The 21,926-nt window shown below is 38.7% G+C and overlaps 1 protein-coding gene across 2 annotated transcripts in view; it reads right to left on the bottom strand.

The window, feature by feature from the left end:
* COP1 (COP1 E3 ubiquitin ligase) overlaps positions 1 to 21,926 on the bottom strand; it is a 163,244-nt gene that overhangs the window by 72,415 nt on the left and 68,903 nt on the right. For both annotated transcript variants that reach the window (XM_042462790.1, XM_042462792.1), the window contains exon 15: positions 13,415 to 13,531. In XM_042462790.1, the coding sequence (XP_042318724.1) occupies positions 13,415 to 13,531 (117 nt within the window). The remainder of the gene's footprint in view (positions 1 to 13,414; positions 13,532 to 21,926) is intronic.

The raw sequence follows: 21,926 nt of genomic DNA, 5'->3' as shown, positions 1-21,926 counted from the left end.
TTTCACTTCTTGGCAAAGTATACAGATTATTTTTTCCCCCTGGAGCCTCAATGACTGATTTTTAAAATAAATACAAGGCTCAATACAAATTTGAAATTGTATCATGTAATGGCTAGATTGTAGCCTGACATTGCAGGGCTGAGCCACAAAATTTACAGAACTATTCAGGTCACTCACTTTTTACAATTGCGCAAAACCTTCTGACCCCAAGGATGACATCCAGTGTTGGCTGGAAGAGAGGAGCTGGCACCACACATGCATGGACTGAGTAAATGTATTCCACTCCCCTGAACAACAAATCAATATGCAGATTTAGACCTAACCTCCCAACCTACTAAGATCTAGGGATCAATGCAATAGGGTGGAGCTGACAGTTTATATACCAACAATCCCTGCTGGGATACTTGATTTCTGTTAAGGGGGGGGGGGGAAATAATTCCAGCAGCAGGGTCATGGGAGTCTGGAAAAGGTGTTCACCATCTTCCTCAGCTTGTCACAGAAATTCCACCCCACTCCTATGCTGTTCAGATGTGGGCCAGGGAAAATTGAGTGGAGGTTGCGCTGGTTGTGCATTTTAGCTTTACATGTTTCTGGCTGAGTGATAAACTTGAAAATGGATTCTGTGTGTAGGTTTAAGCCCAGATGAAAGTTTGTGAAGCTTAAGTGAAACATCACCTAAACCAAAACTATATTTCTATCATAGCAATTGCTCTGAACATCAACATGCTATGGCTAAGCATTCAAAATCAAAAGTCAGAATGTTCTTCAGTCAGATTGTGATAGAAGCTCATAAAACACCAAAGAGAGCATGGGATCAATACTACAGACAATTGGGTGTGGCCTGCAGTTCGAAGTGCACACAGTAAGTTCCTATGATCATATAGTATAACATCTGATGAAACATGTACAGGACTGTGCTGTTAAACAGTTCAGCAGAGAGTGACTGAAATTATATGAAAGCCCACACATGGTGCTAAAGTAGCCCCAATCCTAGAAAACTGAAATCAAAAGCTCTGGAAAAATTCAATTTATTTGGCAAGAAGTATGTAAACTGTTAGTTAAGAATAATTCTGCAATGAATATATTATACAGGTTTAACGTCTACTTGACAGTGACTTGACATTCTATAAAATATCTAACAAATTTACTTTCATCTTACATTTATCTGTTACACATTATTAATTTATAAACTGGGGGAAATAGGGTTATGAAGCTGCAATCCCTTTATAAATATTAGCAATAAACCATGGTAACTGAATGAACACTACAGAAACTATGCAATCTGAGTGAATTGACTAAATATTGCATCTAAATAATGTTTGAGTGTCTCACAAAAATGATAGCTTCAAAGCATAAAAGCCTGTTTTTCCTTCTGACAGAAAGGTGTAGCAGAAGGACAGGGAAGAAGGCAGAAAAAGCAACTTGGATATGTGCAGAAAACTTATGCAACACAGCATTAAAAAACCAAACGTGTCATCTGTTGAGGCAGGTAACTAGAAATGTCATTTCATCAAGCAATTTCCTTGAGTCAGTGATTAGGAGTCCCTCAAACATGGCTGCAGCCTTGAAAACTCCTGAAGTGGCGAATCATTATTTTCTCTAATGGAAGCTGCAATAGCTGGGAGCAACCGTAACTTTGAATTGGATGGGGAAGGGGGGGATGGAATGAATCTTAAGAATTACTCACACATCAATTAGTTTATTTTTTTATTTTATACTGGACCTCCTTATTAAAAGTAACTTTTAAAACTATCAAATATAAGTCTCAGTGTTTAGGAAAAATATTGCTTTTAAACATGGAGTTAGCAAAACACCGCTTTGATCTAATACACGACTTTGATCTAATTTGGAAAATTTGGAAAAGCGGTATATAAATAAACTTTATTATTATTATTATTATTATTATTACGAATCAAAAACTGAACAAACTGCCTGCTAAACAACTACACTCAATTCCAGAGCATTTAAAAAGAGCCTTCAGTTTCATCATCTCTTTTGCCAACTCCACTTACCATTACCACTTCCTTTTGGGCCACGTGGGAACCAATGACACTGCAAGAGTATCACAAGGGATTATGAGGCTCCTGGTAAGAAGCTGAAGAACCTGGATGCACAAGCTGTCAAATAATTTCTTCTCTCAGTTGAAGAGCACAGAAAGGGAGATAGAAATAGTGGAGCTGAACAACTAGGTCCGCAGATGGTGCTGCTAGAAATTATTTGGTTTCTTGCATGGGTTGCACCTCATAACAGTGGGCAGAAATGTTTTTGCTAAGAATCTAAAAGATTTTATCAGGAGGGGTTTAAACTGAGTTATGCAGAGGAGGGAGACAGTATTCTTGAGGGCAGAAGTTCATCAAGTGCTGGAGAAAACAGTCTGACTGTTAAATAAAGAACAAGGCAAATAGAACCGGTAGATGACCACACATTCACAAAGGAGAGCTATAGTAGTATTGGGAAATTTCAACTATCCTGAACTCTGCCAAAAATTTAAGGTCCAACGAATTTGTCACTTGCCTTGCAGACAATTTCATTGTCCAGAAGGTGGTAGAGGCAACTAGAGAATCAGCTGTTTTAGATCTGATCCTAACCAACAGGAATGATCTAGTTAATGGGATGCAAGTGGTGAGATCCTTAGATGGGAGTGATCATGTTCTCCTGGAGTTTGTTTTACTCCTAAAGGCCAAGCATGATCAGACACACATTCCAAACTTTAAAGATCCTGGTATCAGTAAATTTAGAGGAATACTGAGGGTGATCCCATGGTTAGAAATACTAAGAGAAGGAAGATTGTGATGAATGGGAGTTTGTTAAAAGTGAAATATGGAAGGCACAATTTCAAACAGTTCCAATGAGGAGGAAAAATGGGAGGAGTCTAAAGAAGCCAAGATGGTTTCCCAAAGAACTTTAAACTGGGCTCAGATTTAAAAGGAACATGTACAAGATATGGAAGGGGAGGGGGGAAGATCACCAAAGAGGAATTCAAACAAATGTGTACAGAGAAAGTCAGAAAGTTAAAGTGCAGAATGAGCTCAGGCTTTCCAGAGAGGTTAAAAACAATGTCCATGGCAAAAGGAAGAAGGAGGAATGGTAAGGCCAATTCATGGAGAAGATAGTGGTATGCTAACAGGGGACAGGGACTTCTTTTCCTTGGTCTTTTCCCAAAAGGAAAACATTGGTCAACCTGGCAAAAATGGGAGCAGATGATTTAGCAGGGAATTGCAGCATAGAATAAGTAAAGAGAAATAGCTGGCTACTTTAAAGGAATTAGTCTCCAGGGCAAGATAAAGGATATTAAAAAAAAACTGGCAAATGTAATCTCAGAACCACTGTCAATAACCTTTGAAAATTCAATTGAGAGCATAACTTCTATCTTCTTTTCATTTGATGTCTCTGTTTTTGAATAAATTCTGATCCACCCTCCAACCCTGTACTATACCTAACATATATTCTACTGAGATCAAAAGGTGTATATTACATAGTTCCTCCTGCACATACCAGGAAAGAGACAACGGTCCAAAACACACTGCAGAAATAATCTAGTTTGAGATCGCTTTAACTGCCCTGCTTTAATGCTAGGCAATTCTGAGAACTGTAGTTCTGTGACACATTTAGCCTTCTCTGTGCCAGAGAGCTCTAGCGCCACAATAAACTACAATTCCCAGGATTCCCTAGCACTGAGCCACAGCAGTTAAAGCAGTCTCAAACTGGATTATTTCTGCAGTGTGTTTTGGGCCAAAATGACCTTCAAGGTTTGGAGAGGTACAGTCAGTACTGTGCAAGATAATACCTCAACACAGACTCTTCTTATCCCAATACATTTATTAACATCAGTGAAAGATTTCAACACAAGTAGGAGTGACCATAAACTAGAAATTAGGATGAGGCACTTTCAACTACATATTGATATTAACCATTAATTCAGAGCAATCCACATGATGAGCTGCCTATCCTCCGAGTCTAGCCCTAAAAAGTGTAACCACTAGTGGTAGACTATTACACTAGAACAACACAACAATTGGGATTCTGGCCAGACATCCATCAGTCAGTCAATCAGTCAGTCGGTCAGAAACTGACCCATAGCAAGTTCCATAATCAATATCAACACCAAGACCAATGGTAGTGAGTTATTCAATCATACTTGATATTGAGGGTCAATCCTGAAGAAGCCGGTATCACAGACAGGCTGGTGAAGACTGGTTAAAGCTTGTACTAAGTCCAGAGAGATAGACTCGGCCTTAGCAAACAATACTGGGAAAGTCAAGGGGAAGCAGGGGTTCATGGCCTGAAGGTCTTGGCAACTTTGGCCTCACCATCTGAAACAAAAAGACTTGCTCCCATTGCATCACTTGGACTCAAGATTAGGAGTCCAAGAGGTGTGTATGCTGTTTATAATTGTTTTAATGTATTGTGTGTTATTTGTTTTATATGTTTTGTCTTTGTAATATTTGATTTGTTCACTAAAGTATTTTTATAATAATAATAAAAACAGATTAGCAATACTAGTGCACTGGTCTGGTGAAATACTTGTAATGAGGACAAATAGCCACTTAATGTACAGCAGGCAGTGAGTATACACATCAGAGGGATGGGGACTGAGACAAAGAAAGAAATTTGCTGTGATAAGCAAAGCAAAGCACTGGTTAAGAGCAGAGAAAGCACTAGCTTGCTCTCTCCAAAACAGAGAAAGTGAAAAGTAAAAGACACTACTACTGTTCAGTAAGGAGCTCCACATAAAGACACAAGCAATGAGTCAGACTACATCATGTGGGCTTCCCAACAAAACTATTACTGCACATTTATTACTCTAAAAATTTTCAGATTTTGCACATTTGAAAGAAACTATAATAAAGCTTTGCAAAAAAAATCAAGAGAAATGTGGGTTTTTTAAGAAAGGCTTATAAGGAAGAAATTTTGGGAGCAAGCTCTAGGAATAAAGGAGAAACCAACAAACAAACAAACAAACAAACAAACAGAGAAATGATACAAGAGGTCAGTTTTGGATGGCCAAGATGCAAGAGACGAAGAAACAGATTACAAGTAAGAATTATATGAATGTGGAAGCAGAGAGACAAGATGGATAACTATAGAGAGCTTTTCATTAATCTCCATACTTAGTAATAAAGTTTCTCTCATCTCTCGCAATATAGACAAAATTAAATATAACCTATGTTTCTAGTATGATGGGATATTCTCTGACCAGAACAAATTTATGTTCCCCCAGTAAAAGAGATTTCAATGTCCTATGAACACAGGCAGCGTACTGACAGCAAGGGTGTATTACTACAGCTTCTTTACAAAATGGATTGCTGGAAAAAAGCATGAGGGATTTTCTCCCCCCCCCCTTTTTTTTTTTTTTTTTGGAATGGGACAAAAAAGTACCCTAAGAGGAAAAAAGGGAAAATAATTTGTTAGGACATCTGTTGGCCTAAACTTTTTTCTGCATTCTAGAAAAAAAATCTATCTGGCAGTGGCTGAAATTTGGAGATACTCTGCTCATGTAATGCGTACACAAAACATATCTTTGGGGGAAATGTCCTATCCTAGAAGACAGCTAAGTTAAGAAGGGGATGCTTTCTCATATTTATCAAACTTTTACCTTTTGACATCAGTTCTTTTGACAGCTATGGTGTAAAGCCAATTCTACACCTTCAGGGCAACACAAGTATTAAAGTTAAAAATAAAACTGTTCCAGTCATTTTTAGCTTGGGGCATTAAAAGAAACGTAAGATTAAAAAGTCTTTTACTTCAATGCTTTTTTATCTGTCGCTTTGAATGAAAGGAGGATGTCTAATAAAGCAATTTAAGATATAACAACTAATTATAATAGAAGGAGCTTCAGCATATTCTGGATGTGATAAGGGACCAAAGGAATGGAATGAACAACAAAGGTGTTTATATGGCTGGGGGTAGGAATGAGGCAGAGCTTTAAAAATATACTTTCTGTATAGCACCTCAACATAGCCAGTGGTTTCAGTACTGGACTAAGAACACTGGAGCCCAGGGTTTGATTCCTTGCTTGGCCACGAAACCCACTGGGAGAACTTGGGTAAGTCACATTCTTTCAGTTTCAGGGGAAGGCAATGGCAAACCTCCTCTGAAGAAACCTTACCAAGAAAACCCCATGATAAGTTTGCCTTAGGGTTACCATAAGTCAGAAACGACTTAAAGATAACAGCAGCAGCACCTCAAAACAGAACTCTAACTCTGAAGATTACTTTGGCCTGTTACAGACTGCCGAAATAAAGCTGCTTCGGGTCTCTTTGGAGGTATGCTATTTAAATGATGCATGGGTCCTAAGAGTCCGGAGTTCATACCAAAGCCACACTCCATTCCTAAGCACCGGAGTGCAGCTTTTGGTGCAGCTTCCAGATTCTTAGGATGCATGCATCATTTAAATAGCATATCTCCAAAGAGACCCGAAGCAGCTTTATTTTGGCAGTCTGTAACTGGCCTATGTCTCCTGGGAACAAATGGAGATCCAGACTACAAATAGGCAGAACTAAGCAATCTTCCAACATTTTGGGGATGCTGGCCACATTTGGAATATTAAGAGTATGTTACATATACCCAGCAAAAAATGTTTGCCATGATGGATGCAGCAAGCCAAATAAGGGCAGATGGTTTACCAGTAACAGTGGTTCAGAACAATCATATGTATATAAAAATACTGAGCTTTTATGTTGTAGAAAGTTTCATCTCTTCTATTTGTCATCATATCAGTTTCATATGGTGGCTCTATGAATGAGAGTTCACTAAGAGGCTCTGCTCAAATTTTGCAAACTCAGAGACACAGCTCGTGTGAGTTAATCCATCTGTACAGTGCGCCCATGCCATATGCGCACTATATGCGGCTTTCAGCATATGCTGAAAGCTGCGCAGCAGCGCACGGAAGTGCGCAGGGCGCAAGGGGTGGCCCATTAAAAGTAATGGAGTGCGTGCCTCTGGCGCACCCGCGCCATGCACGAGCCCCATTACTTTCAATGGGGCTCGAGTATATGCTTTTTTATGTGGGGGGCGCATCTGGAATGGATCCCTTGTGTAAAAAAAGGGTGCACTGTACTATGGACTTCTCTTCTCCTATTGCCTACCAGTCTAACAAGGTTTATTGTCTTTTCTAATGAATGCAAAAGAAAGGAAAAGGAAATGGTAGGGCCATTGCATGGAGAAAGTGGCAAAATGCTAACAGGAGACAGAGAAAAGGTGTAACTACTCAACACTTTCTTTGCCTTGGTCTTCTCACAAAAGGAAAATGGGCACTTAACCTGAGAAAAATGGAACAGACGGTACAACAGGGGAATTGCAGCACAGAAGAGGTAAAAGTGTGGTTCAAGCATGCCTAGTCAACCTAAATGAATTCAAGACTCCAAGGCCAAATGAATACATCCAAAGGCTTTTAAAAAAAACTGGCAAATGCAATCTCAGAGCCACTGTCAATAATCTGTGAGAATCCCTGGAGGACAGGAGAAGTCTGAGTGGACTAGAGCCGGATAAAGGTTGCCCCCATTAAAAAAAAAAGAGGACTCAATCAATTTACCAACCAGTCAGCCTGATATCAATACCAGGAAAGATACCAGAGCTGATTATTAAACAGTCTATAAGCATTTACAAGGGAATGCTACAATCACAAAAAGTCAACATGGGTTTCTGAGAAACAAGTCATCCTAGACCAATCTGATCTCTTTTTCTGATAAAATTACCAGCTTGGTAGATGAAGAAAATGGTGTGGATGTAGCGTATCTTTATTTCAGTACAATCTTTGAGAGGGTCCCCCATGATATTCTGGCAAACAAGCTAGTAAAATGTGGGCTAGACAATGCAACTATTAGGTAGATTTGCAATTGATTGACTGGTTGAACCCCAAAGGTGCTCAGCAATGGCTTCCCTTCATCATGGAGCGAAGTAACTAGTGGGGTGTCACAGGGTTCTGTCCGGGGCCCAGTGCTATTCAACATCTTTATCAATGACTTGGATGAATAATGGGCATGCTTATCAAGATGACACCAAATTAAGTCGGGCAGCTAATACCTGAAGAAGACTAAAAATAGTGGCGGGCTGGGCTCAAAGCCAAAAACAGCAGCCAAAACCAAGTTTGTTTTCTTCAGCTCCTGAGAATAGGACATGGACCAGTGGGCTTAAACTAAAGGAAAATTACACATAAACATTAGGGAGAACTTCCTGACATTGAGCTGCTTGACAGCGGAATATGCTGCCTTGGAGTGTGGAGTCTCCTTCTTTGGAGGTTTTAAAACAAAAGCTGGATGGCCATCTATCGGGGATGTTTTGATTGTTTATTTCTGCATGTCAGGAGACTGGACTTGATGGTTCTTCAGGTTTCTTCCAGCTCCACAGTTCTATAATTCTATTAATCATGTCTTCTCATGATTTGTCCAAAGTACAATAGCCTCATTCACTTTTTTATATGCAGTGCTTACTCCATAATAGACAGAAGTGCTATTCTTGAATGAACTACTCACTCAGGAAATAGTCTCTCAACTTTGTATCTTCTTTGAGTTGCATTGACAACCATTTTATAGCGCATTAGTTAAGGACATCTCATCTCACATGAATTTACAGATGGAATAAAGGATACATACTACCTTCTACACATTTGTTTTCAAAAAATGGATGTGATTTTGAAATGTAATTAATTTATAATGAAACATACTTTTTATGTTTCTTCCACTGCTTTTTATGACGTGTTTTGAAAATGAAAGTCAGAATATTATACCTTTTAGAAGTTATACATTTTATCTTAGTGGTATAGCTTTTATCCAATATAGTGGATTTCAATTTTTTAATCTTTCGTAGATTGACTCTAAAGAAGGATCCTACTATTCTGACATTCACTAGACTGTAACAAGTTTTCTTTGTTGGCATATTTGAGAACCAGACTCCCTTTTTGTATATGTTAATGTGAATCTGAACCCTCTCTATTCCCAGGTTTCTTCAATTAAGGCTTGATGGCTAGGAAGTATAAAGAGGTAAGATTTTAATCTTCTTCTTAATTAAAGACAACAAAGGACCTGATTAGTGAAATCTACTATTATAGTCAGCCCTCTTTATCCACCGCAAGTTCTGCATGCACAGATTCAGCCATCCACTTTTCAAAAATATTTTTTTCCAAAAAAAAAATCATAAAAAGGAAACCTTGGTTTTAACATTTTATATAAGACACACCATTTTACTATGCCACTGTATATAATGCGATTTGAGTATCAATGGATCCTGTTATTCAAAGATGGTCCTGGAACAAAACCCCTGCAGATACCAGGGGCCTACTGCACTACATTTGTAAGATAAAAACTATCCATTTAAGAAAAATGGGAGAAATACATCTATCACCCAGTTTTACAAAACCATGGAATACCCCTTCATGAAGCCTTGGACAGCCACTGCAATCAGAGTACACAACAGCAGGCTAATTGCTTGCCCTTTTAAACCGATGCCTGTTTTAATTAATGTATTTTTAACTGATGTTGTCCATTATTGATTTGTTGTTGTTCCCTTCCTTGATCCATGAGGAGAGGTAGATAAGAAATAAATATTACTAATTTTTTGGTGTGAAAAGAAGTATTTAACGATTAAAACATATATCTGGTTTTCATTTTAACTTTTATATCTTGTGGATTTTTAACAATATGTTTTCTAATTTGCTGTAAACTGCTTTGAGTCCTAAATTGGGGGGAAAGCAGGCTAGAAATAAACATAGCAACAATAAATCAACAACAATAAATTCCAGAAAAGGTGGCTAACCATGAAAAAATTTCACCATGTGTTGCTTACATCTGTTGGTAGACAAAACAGCTGATGTCACCTTTACATTTCACATGTTCATTTCTAAGTCTATTATCACATTAGTAATTAATTGTTTTTTAAAATAAATGCATAGAAATGTCCAGTTTAACTGTTCTTCCTGCCCCAAATACCTTGTTCTACTCATTGTACAATATGCCTCGCAATACCAGTTTCTGAGAAATATGAATAGGATTATGAACTTCCCGTAGACTTCCAATAAACATCCACTGTTTGTGCCTTCAAGATGATAATTTGTCTCTGTGAAGCTCCCTTCACTGGTCACAAAGTGGCAAAGCTCATCAAGCAAACAGAAGATTAGAACTGTTACATATACAGTACAGGCGACCCCTGTTTTTCAACAGTCTTTTTGATCCTTTTCAATTATAACCAGAACTTATACATTCGATGTGTGATCTACTTCTTCAACCAATTCTGTTATGTTTCCACAACTTTACGGCATCTCTGTGATCACGCATTGCTTTTTCTCTTTTCATTCAGTCTATGTTTATCAAAGTTGTTTGTGGCACTTTTCTTAGAAATTGTGCATCTCTTGTATTTGTGTTTATAATATACTTTACTGTACGTTTTTATGTGTGTGTGTATGCAGGTTGAGTCTCTTTTATCAGGAATTCTAAGATATTACAAAATCCATAACTATTTTGAGTGGCAACATAACAGGGCAGGAGCAGAAGCAGGGAGGATGATGGTGTGGCCGAGTTCACAGCCAAACCTAGGACACATGGCAGCTGCAGTGGCTCCTGCACTCCTCCTTCTCCACCACCACTAGAGCAAGATCTGGCAGCAGCAGCTGCTGGCGACTGTCTCCAACCTTGGCCCAGAAGAGAGCCCTATGCCAAAAAAGCAGCCATGGCTTCCACTGCTGGAGCCCAGATCTCATTCAGCCCAACACCACAATTCAAAAAGGATGTTGAAAAACTGGAGGTGTCCAAAGAAGGGTGACCAAGATGGTGAAGGGTCTAGAAACCATGCCTTATGAGGAGAGACTTGGCAAGCTGGGGATGTTTAGCCTTGAGAAGAGACAGTTAAGAGGTGATATGATAACCTTGTTTAAATATTTGAAGGGATGCCATAATAGGGATGGAGAAAACTTGTTTTCTGCTGCTCCAGAGAATAGGACCTGGAACAATGGATGCAAGCTACAGGAAAAGAGATTCCACTTCAACATTAGGAGGAACTTCCTGACAGTAAGGGCTGTTAGACAGTGGAACACACTCCCTCAGAGTGTGGTAGATTCTCTTTCCTTGGAGGTCTTTAAACAGAGGCTGGGTGGCCATCTGTTGGGGATGCTTTGATTGAGAGTTCCTGCATGGCAGAATGGGGCTGGACTGGATGGCCCTTGTGGTCTCTTCCAACTCTATGATTCTATCAACCCTCCCTCCCCATGAGCATGTCTGGCCACCGATAAGCTAGCAGCTCTGGGAAATGTCCTGCCACCTGCACTGTTGGAGTTGGCTAATTGAGAGCTGGGATCTGGCAGTGGAAGCAGGGGAGAAGAGATGGAGCTGGGTTTTTTGTTTTGTTTTTTGGGCATGGGGCTCTCTTCTTGGCCATAAGTGCCATAAGATTTTTTGTTTAGCTCCTGTACAAAAGGCAGTCAATCAACCTAATCATGTTACTGAATTGCATACTGTACTGTTTTAAATAATGTAACTTCCTATAATATACCTACACCACCCAAAAAGGAAGAATCTCTACGTCTTTAAGAAACTTAACTCTGGAAAACTATGGAACCTCAAAATTATACGTTAGAACTAAAAATCACTGCATAGTAACTTCCAAGAATGGTGTCAGCAAAAGCATTAACAATGTCTTTAAACACAACTAGTATCCTTCCCATGCATCTTCTTGTCTCTGTTCTGTACTTTGCTACTTACATTCCCTTTTTTGTTAAATTTTGTTAGCTCACCCATAATGTATATGTATGCCATGGCCATCCTCAGATGCTGAAATAGTGTGGCTTGCCCAAGGTCACCCAGTGGGTTTGCATGGCCGAGCTGGGATTCGAATCCTGGTCTCCAGAGTCAGAAGTCCAGTATTCAAACCTCTATACCACCCTGAATTTTACTATTACTATTACTTGCTATTTAAAAATAGTAAACATCCAGTAAAAAGTAAAGTAAAATAGTAAAATAATAAAGTCCAGCCCAATAAGTAAGGGCAATGCAGACTACTCTCAGGGAGAGAATAAATTTCCACTTTGTTACTTCCCAGTGTGTCCCTTGGTTAGGTGAGAGATGGCACTGTACATTATACAGCCTTCTCATCTCACAATGGACAGAGCAGAAGTGCCACCTGTCTGTACTCTGCATCAATGCCAAGGATAAATGAGTCCTTGCAATATTTTGTCTCTCAAGATATCACACTTTAAAATGTTAAAGTATATTGTCCTGCCAGGTAGTTCTGGTTGTATGTTACATCATTACTATTAACCTCCATGCTGATAAAATGTGATAGGATGAAAATGAATAATCTGTCTATGATTCATTTACACAAGACAGAATGACAAGAAAATCTTTGCTCATGGAAAACATCTCATGTCAGTATGAACAAATTTAAATCCATTTCTTAGAGCTACCTGCTGGTATAACATTACACATGAACCAGACCAGAACATTTAATAAATGAATAAATGAATCAAAAATGCATGGAAACTGTATCCATGATCTGTTTTCTGTATAGAATAGACCTTTTCTGTTCAAAGTATTTCTATCCCACTTTTTAACCATCCACGTCCACAAACATTTACAACAGTCTTAATTAAAGATATAGAAGCTTCAACATACACAGATCACTAAAACAGTAAAAACTCAATTAGTCCCACATGCCTTCTGAAATGTCTTGAACAAATGCGCAAATATAAGCAAAGACAGAACAAAGCAACTTTCACTGCAGAAGAAATTCTGTACAGTGGAGAAATTCCATTCCATCCAATACACACTACTTCTGTAAGGAAGAACACAGATCATGGCTTTCACAGATGATCTAAGCATGCAGGTAGTTTCACAGGTGAGAAGGCTATGCAGTACTAAGAAAGATTCAAGCTGTTTGTCATTTTAATTGAGGAGATTCCTGATGACCAGTAACAGTTTTCATCTTTAAAAAACAGGGGAAACAACTAAATACATAGCATATAAGTTCTAAGACTTGGCTAGTTTTTTATGTGTGACCTACTTGAGACTGCTCCCATATGACCTTTCCCCAAGAACAAGATATCATATGAACTAGTAGGGGAAGTCCTTTATGTTCTTTGGTGCGGCTTCCTTTGTCTTGTTTACTTTCTACGTAGTCTCGTAAACAACTGGAAATGAAGACTTCTCTTTGTTCCTCAATTGGTTAAAGAAGCAATGAGGCACCAATGCTGAAACAACATTCCTTTTTTACTTGCCAGACTGACATGGATGGAAATAATATAAGAAGACTCAGGGAGTAACTGGACATTTTAAACCAATTACGTCCATGTTCTGGCCTTCACAAAGACTCCTAAAATAATGATGCTCAGTTATTCAGAAAAGATTTTTCCTCCCCCCCCCCCCCCCCCGGTCCCCCTTCCATCTTGTTCATGTTGCCCAATACATAAAGTGGCAGTTTTTGCACTTACCTGCACAACCAAAGGCGAGATGATACCTAGAGGATGGACTGAATTTCACACAGCACACATTTGCCTTGGCCTCAATACTTGCAACTGAATTGTCCAGGTTAGTCGACCACAGTTTCACTAAGGAAAAACAGGAGAAAAACAAAATGGGAAAGTCAAGAAGCAACTCGTTTTCTGAACGTATCCACATGCAATGTTTAACTCTTTAATAGTATTGTTGGTTACAATTTGTATTGACTCCAGCGAATTGTCTTGAATGCTAAGAAAAGCTTCAACACTGTATTAGAGCAAACTATGCAATGGCTGAACCCACAGCATTGGCTCAAAGTTTAAAAGTTTAGGATCTTACCCAAGCACATGGTTCTCTTCATCCATGTGCTTGGGTAAGATCCTAAACTTTTAAACTCTGAGCCACTTTGAGCCACTGCGGAGCCAAAAACCTAATTCTATATAAGTGCAGGCAGAGGCGTGCGCCTAACGGCGCACGCATTTTTAATATTTAATCTTTGTTATATAGTCAAGGAGGAAGAATCTGTCCTGGTGACAGTGTTGAAGGGGTTCTCCCTTAATTTTTCACTTTTTCCTTTTTCTTTTTTCATTAAGGGGCTTGTGGGGACTTTTGTTCAGAGAAAGTGAGCCAGAGACCTTAAGACTACTCTGTTGGACACAGAGGGAATTGCTGAAGTTATCTGCAACACTTGTGGGATGTTTGTCTTCTTGCCTAAGGATGTGGGGAACTTCACATGCACCAAGTGCAAGTTGGAAGTCCTCCTGGAAGAGAAAGTCCAGCAGCTGGAGGGAGCAAGAGGTTTTACTGGACAGAACGGACCGAAGGTTCTTGGATGGGAAACACACAGAGGAGGTAGATGGTTGGAAGAATGTCACACAAAGTAGGAAAACCAGGGATCGTTCTGTGAGCTTGCAGCTACAGAATCGATTTGAATCTCTCTCTATTATCAGGGATGATGAGGAACAGCAGCATGGACAGATGTCAGGGGCACAGCAGGGGAGCCTGAGAGTTCCACCACAGGAACAGCCACAGCTAAGCCTCAGAGGAGGCATGTGGTGGTAGTGGGGGGACTCCTTGTTGAGGGATACAGAAGCAGTGGTTTGTGGGCCTGACAAGATGTCTCGGGAGGTGTGTTGTCTCCCAGGGGCAAGGATCTGTGATGTAACACAGAGGCTGACAAGACTTGTCAAGCCTACTGACTATTACCCCTTTGTTTTGGTCCATGTGGCAACCAATGATACTGCAAGGCACAGCCTTCAGAATATCATAAGGGATTATGAGGTTCTCGGGAGGAAGCTGAAAGACATGGATGCATAGGTTGTCATCTCATCTATTCTGCCAGTTGAAGGGCATGGTCCAGGAAGGGAGAAGAAAATAGCGGATGTAAACAACTGGCTCTGCAGATGGTGTTGACAAGAACGGTTTAGATTCTTAGATCATGGGCTGCAGTTCCATGAGGAGGGACTTTTGGCAAGGGATGGGTTGCATCTCATGCCAGTTGGCAGAAACATTTTTTGCCAATAGTCTCAAAAATCTGATCAGGAGGGCTTTAAACTGAGTTATGTGGGGGAGAGAGATAGTATTCTGGAAGGCAAAAGGGTTAGAGAAAATAGTCAAACTGTCATAGAGGAAAGAAGGCAAACAGTGCAATGACCAGGCAGTAGGAGGGGAGAAAAAAGCTTGCACAGGCAGCAGGTAGGGGAGACCCATGGTTTTACATGTCTCTAAACTAATGCACAGAACATGGGAAATAAGCAAGATGAACTGGAACTCCCAGCACAACAAAGCAAATATGATATAATAGGCACTACTGAAACCTGGTGGGGTGAGACTCATGATTGGAATGTAGGAATACAGGGGTATAACCTTTTCAAGAGAAATAGGCCACATAGGAAAGGAGGAGGAATAGCATTATAGGTCAGAGATATTTACACCAGTGAAGAGATCCAGGACATCAATACTGGAAGCCAGGTGGAGAGCATTGGGATAAAAATTAAAGGGGAGGGAAACAACAGTGGGAAACAATTGTGGGAGTCTACTACAGAACCCCAAGTCAGGCAGAGGAACTGGATGATGTCTTTCTAGGACAGATGGCCACGCATTCAGAAAAGAGAGATGTGGTAGCAATGGGTGACTTCATCTATCCTGATATTTACTGGAAGTCAAACTCAGCCAAAACCTCAAGATCTAGCAAATTCCTCACTTGTCTTGAAAACAGTTTCCAAAAGGTGGAAGAGGCAACAATGGGACCAGCTATTTTATATCTGATCTTAATCAACAGGGACGATCTAGTTAATGGAGTGCAAGTGGTGAGATCCTTAAGTGGAATCATGACCATTTTCTCCTGGAGTTTGTTATACAATGGAAAGGAGAAGCCAGTGCATTCTAGACTTTAGGAAAACTGATTTTAGTAAACTTAGAGAAATACTGGAGGTGATGCCGTGGTCAGGAACACTAAAAAAGAAGGGAGTTCAACACGGATGGGAGCTTCTCAAAAGGGAGATACTGAAGACACAGTTTCAAACAGTTCCAATGAGGAAGAAAAATGGGAGATGTCTTAAGAAACCAGGATGGATGACTAAGGAAATTTCAACTGAGCTAAGTTTTAAACAAAACATGCATAAGAAATGGGAAAAGGGGGAAATCACCAAAGAGGAATTCAAACAAATAGTGAGCATGTGTAGGGGTAAAGTCAGAAAAGCTAAAGTGCAGAATGAACCCAGGCTTGCTAGAGAGGTTAAGAACAATAAAAAGGGCTTTTTTGGATATGTCCGCAGCAAAAGGAAGAAGGAAATGGCAGGGCCACTATGTGGAGATGATGGCAAAATGCTAACGGGGCAAAAAAAAGACAGAATTACTCAACACCTTCTTTGCTTCAGTCTTCTCAGAAAAGGAAAGGGGTGCTCAACCTGAGGAAAAAGCAGAGGACAGAACAGGGGAAATGCAGCACAGAATAAGTAAAGAGATAGTACAGGAATACCTGGTTAATCTAAATGAATGTAAGTCCCCAGGACCTGATGAACTACATCTAAGAGTATTTAAAAAACTGGCAAATGTAATATCGGAGCCATTGGCAATAATCTTTAGGACTTCCTGGAGAACAGGAGAAGTCCCAGCAGACTGGGGGAGGGCAAATATTGTCCCCATCTTCAAAAAAAAAAGGGGGGGGGAGTCAACAAAGCAGTGCAATGGGCAGTGAAATTCAGGATGCAGCAGCAGGAGTACAGTGTCCTCCTTGAGGGAAGTATTACCACTTTATTTAGTTTTGGTCAGGTTTCACAGTATTCCTACCGTGTCCAGTTTCAAGCGCCACATTTCAAGGATACTGAAAAACTGGAACTTTTTCAGGGAAGGGTGACAAATTTAATAAAATATCTCGAAACTTAGCCTTATGAAGACCAACTGAGCTGGGTATGTTTAGCTTGAAGAAGAGGAGATTCAAAGGTGATATGTTAGTTATCTTTAATTATCTGAAGCGATGTCATGTAGAAGCTGGAGCCAGCTTGTTGTTTGCTGCTCCAGAGGATAGAACATCAACCAACAGAAGAAAAGAAAACTTAATATTAGGAAGAACTTGACTGTAAGAGCTGTTTGACAGTACAACATACTGCCTCAGAGGATGATAAACTCTCTTTCTTTGGAAGTCTTTAAACAGAGGATGAATGAGCACCTTCCAAGTCTGCTGTAGCTGTATAATCCTGCATGTCGGGGGGTTCAACTAGATGGGTCTTGTGGTCCCTTCCAACTCTAACATTCTAAGATTCTAAGATTCTTTGATTTTAAAACTTAAATCAACAATATTTGTTTCTAAGAAAATATGCTTATGTTCTTTTAATCAGTCACGTATGTTACACTGATACATGGTTCTCAGCCTATTTTTTTTTAAATCACAGATTTAAAAAACTTGCACACACCTATCACTAGTTTTTGAATACACAAAGAAGTATACTGACATTCATACAGATGTATGCTATAAATGCAATTAAACCTCTTATTTCAAGAGGACTGGAGTCTTTGCAGACACACTCTCTCTTCCCATTGCAATATGCCTCACCAAGGAAGGTACCATGTTTTTCTTTCCATATAATACTTTTTCAATCCTTCAGTGGAGTTGATAACAGCCAAAAGGGATTGTTTGGGTTTATGCAAATTTTGCATAAGTGAGACAAAATCATCTGGGTTCTTGGGAAAATTGCAAGTAGATCATTACACTTTGCTGTGTTATAGTTTATGCATACATTAAAGAAAAAACACTTCTAAGCATTCCAATTGAATTAGATTCCTCAGTAAATTCTCACTGCTTAGCTATACATATTGTTTTGAGGTAGTTAGCATCTTTCTCATAATTAAAATGCAGTTTCTCATGTACAGAATTTGTTCAGAACATTTATTTTAAAATTACAAGTTCATTCTGGACAGACTAGGGCTTAATTCTTGTTAATGCAGATGATCAATGTTAGCAATTTCACATAATCTGGCCAAATTTCAACACCATTGTTTAGAGCAACAAGAATAAAACTCAACAAACCCTGACTTGTGTATTCCCCTACTGCTGGTACAGCTGTGTAGGATGTAGTACATTTCAGTTTCAATTAACCACAGTTGCCACGTTGGGCAAACCTAACAAGCTATTCTTAATGATGTTTAGTGGAAACAAGGCTGCTGCTTAGGTGGTTTTTTGTTTTGTTGGACTCATTTCCTAAAACCATAAGAACAGCTATGTTGGGGCAGGCTATGGCACATTTACTCATAAAACAAGTAATTTATGATTTGGAATACTGTAAAAAGCAAAGGCTGACCAAAGTCTGCACTTCCAGTGAGCTGAGATTTTTATTCATAAACGCCGTTATGGCCCTTTATCTATTTGAACATAATCAGAGGCCAGACTACATATTTGAGGCACAAAATGAAAGGAGTGCCATGGACTGCTCTTTGAGCTAATGAAAAAATGCTTGAAGGTAACACTACAGTTGCATTATTCTACAGTAGAAAATTTCCCCAATTAAAAAGACTGGAAATAATAGCCTACATTTGAAATGTTGTTATTTGACGAGGAAATAATTCAGAAATAATGTTTTGCCTTAAAAAATCTTAAACTTTGTATCTTGTTGTTTTATTGGTTTGTAATGTGTGTCTATCTGTTGTGTGTGTTGTTTACACATGTTAAAATTTATGACTCCACGAAAGAGTGGAAACAATGTTTATATTAAATCATTTTTTAAAAAATTAAGTTCATTTCAATGAGAATTGGTTGTAGTGTATGTTTCTCTGAAAAGCTGCTGCATTTTATTTGACTCTGATGTATAAAGCTAAAACTCATAGTCTCTCCTTCAATTAAAAGCTGGATGACCAATTTTATAGCAACATCACTGAATAAAAATAATGAACTGCAAATTATGCATACAATAATTCATACCTAAGTGGCATTCTAAATAAAAGATTGCTCATATTTTGGTACAGAAATTAATCAATTTCAATTTTACTTCATTAGGAGTGATAAAATATCGAGTCAATATATCTAGAAGGTTTGAACTGTTATCAGAAACAAATGGTAAGAACATGGCCTTTGACATTTTGGTTGCTTTAAAATTATTTTTAAAAGTAATTTTTACATGTTTTTAAATGCTGTCAAACAGTATGTTAATTTCTTTTTAAAGGTTTTATCTCTATTGTTTTCAACCAGTAATTCCCAAACTAGTCCTCCAGATGTTTTTGACTTCTGCTACCAGAATTCCTGACTGTTGACTAAGCTGACTGGGGATGCTGGGAGCTGAAGACCAAAACATCTGGGGAACTAAAGTTTGGGAGCCACTGTTTTAAATATTTTAAGTTGATAAGCACAGGCTCAGACACCCTGGTCAACTAGGTGACAATACATAAATACTTTGAATAAATAAAAACAAAAAATGGTTCTATACATTTTTGACTGGGGAAAAAAAAACCCCTCCAGCAATTACTAGGAGCTGGCTATCAATTTTGTCCATTCTGGTTCTATTTCATTATTATTGGCCCATCTAATTAGCCCCCTTGGTATTACCACTTTATTGAATTATTTTAAATGTTCTGTAGTTACATGGTTTTTATTGCTGTAATTTTATACTGAACGGATGGAATAAGGGGGATTGTTTTTCTTCACTATTGTTTTTTGTATTTGTATTAACTTCTGCTGTTAACTTGCCTCAATCCTCAAAAGGGAGAGGCAGGATACAAATATATTATTATTATTATTATTATTATTATTATTATTTCTTTTAGATGCTGCCTGGGGCCCTCACCCAAGACAGAGATACAAGAAATTTCACTCTCTGAATACCATATATACTTGTGTATAAGTCAACCTCAAGTATGAGTCAAGGGCAGGTTTGGGTACTAAAATTATGGATTTCGATATGTGGATAAAGATTAGGGACATATAGCAAAATTTGTAAAGGATGAAGCAAAGGAAAACAATACCAAAGAACTTAGAAAATTCTGGCAGGCATAATTGTGCTCATCCTAAAGGCTGGATGGAAGAGGAGGGAACTACAGTAAATGGTGGTTGTGCGATGTGTGGGCAAGATGATCAGGCATGGGAAAGGCTAAGAAAACACTCACATATCTCAATTCTTCATCACTGCAATAACATCACTGGATCCACTGCTCTGAGTAGAGTGGTGAAAGGAGAGAGCTTTGTGTGTCCTGGGGGAACCTAAAAAAGTACCGACTCTCTCTATTCTCTCACCACTCCTTTGAGGAGAACCACAAAAGAGGAGCTGTCACAATTACCATTTTCCTGCCAAAGAATTCAAAAAGGGCAGAGTATTAATACTCTGAGATTCTAGTATTTAAGAATGATTAAATGTGTGTCGATGTTAAAACTACTGCTCTGTTTTTCATCACCATCACAAGTTGGATATCCAAGTAGCCAGAAGGTGATAACAGGACCCCGGACAGAATCCAGATTAGCTGACAAATGGCAAAGAGCCCTCAATCCTTTTGCTAAAGAAATCCAGATTGGGAACCATGACTGTTTCACATCATCAAGATGAAGAAGACACAAAGAAAGCCTGAAGAAGGCTTTGTCTTCTCATGAGGGGGTGCACAATTTAAATGTAGCCTTCAAATCCACAGAAGTCAGCAGAGCGAAACCTCTTTTATTTTTAAGCCCTGAAGTCCTAAAATGAAAATTATATCTTAGGGTTATCTTTAAAGGTTTTTAACATGTATTTAAATGTATGTTTATTTCTGTACAATTTAAATCTTTTTATTTGTTGTGTACTGCCTTGAGAACAGGAGGTGATATACTGTATAAACTCATGTATAAGTCTAGAAATTTTAGTCAAAAAATTGACCCAAAAACCTGGGTCAACTTATCTACAGGTCAATTTAAGTACTGTACTTTACCTCTTATCAAAAAGGGGACCATGCCCTGGGAAAAGGTGAGAGATTAATCTCTTCTTGGAGCACCTAAAAGAAGCATCAACCCCTCTACTATCTCATCCATACAGCCTTTAGGGTGAACACAAACAGTTATGCCTGTCAAATTGTTTTAAAAAGGTCTTTAGTATCATTTTCCATTACTTCATCCTTTACATCCTTTGTTACATGCTGCTAAATTTTACCCCCGACTTATCCATGGACCAGATCAAAATCCATAATTTTGGCCCCAAAACATTCCCTCAACTTATACATGAGGTCGACTTATAGTCGAGTATATATGATAGAAAGACTTTTCAAATATATACATTTTAAATGAAATTCAGTAATAGATAAAGATAATTATAAATTAATCTTAGCTATTTCATAAAAGTAGATTAATGCTATATATAAAAATAAAGTCACTGAACCAATCTCACAGAGCGACTGTGCATGTTTAATCATTTATGTTTTAATCATGTCTTCATTTTTGATCCTGCTGAAATGGTGAAAACAAAGAACTTAAGGTAAAGAGCTGAGATGTGATGTGGAAGAGAGTGGAATTCCCACCAAAAACTGCAGAATGTTCTAATTCTAGCTCTGTTCAGGCACAAGACCTATTTGAATGAAAAACAAGGATCACAAAGAAAAACAAAATTTGTTTATTACATTTACATCCTGCCTCACTTCCAAGGTGCAATATACAGCTCTCTCCATCTCACTGATCTCACAGTGATGTATTATTTATACTATAACTACATTATTATTTAAAATTTCTTATTACTATCAGCAACAAACAATACACATGCAAATCACTCCTGCTTTTCCAGGTCACACAATATATATAGCCAAGTCCTTTCCAAGAAAACATTCTCTGAAGATGCCAGCCACAGTTGCTGGCGAAACGTCAGGAAGAAACTCTGCTAGAACATGGCCACATAGCCTGAAAAACCCACAGAAAACTATGGATGCCGGCCATGAAAGCCTTCGACTTCATATCCTGATTATGACAGAATATAACTGGCATTAAGGTGCCCTGGTGGCACTGTGGTTAAATGTCTGAACTGCAGCCACTCACTCACAAACCACAAGGTTGTGAATGCAATACCA

Source organism: Sceloporus undulatus, chromosome 4, assembly GCF_019175285.1.
Source record: "Sceloporus undulatus isolate JIND9_A2432 ecotype Alabama chromosome 4, SceUnd_v1.1, whole genome shotgun sequence".
In the NCBI taxonomy this organism is placed as follows: Eukaryota; Metazoa; Chordata; class Lepidosauria; order Squamata; family Phrynosomatidae; genus Sceloporus; species Sceloporus undulatus.
Note: the sequence above shows the minus strand (reverse complement) of the source record. Positions and strands in the feature narration are given on the sequence as shown.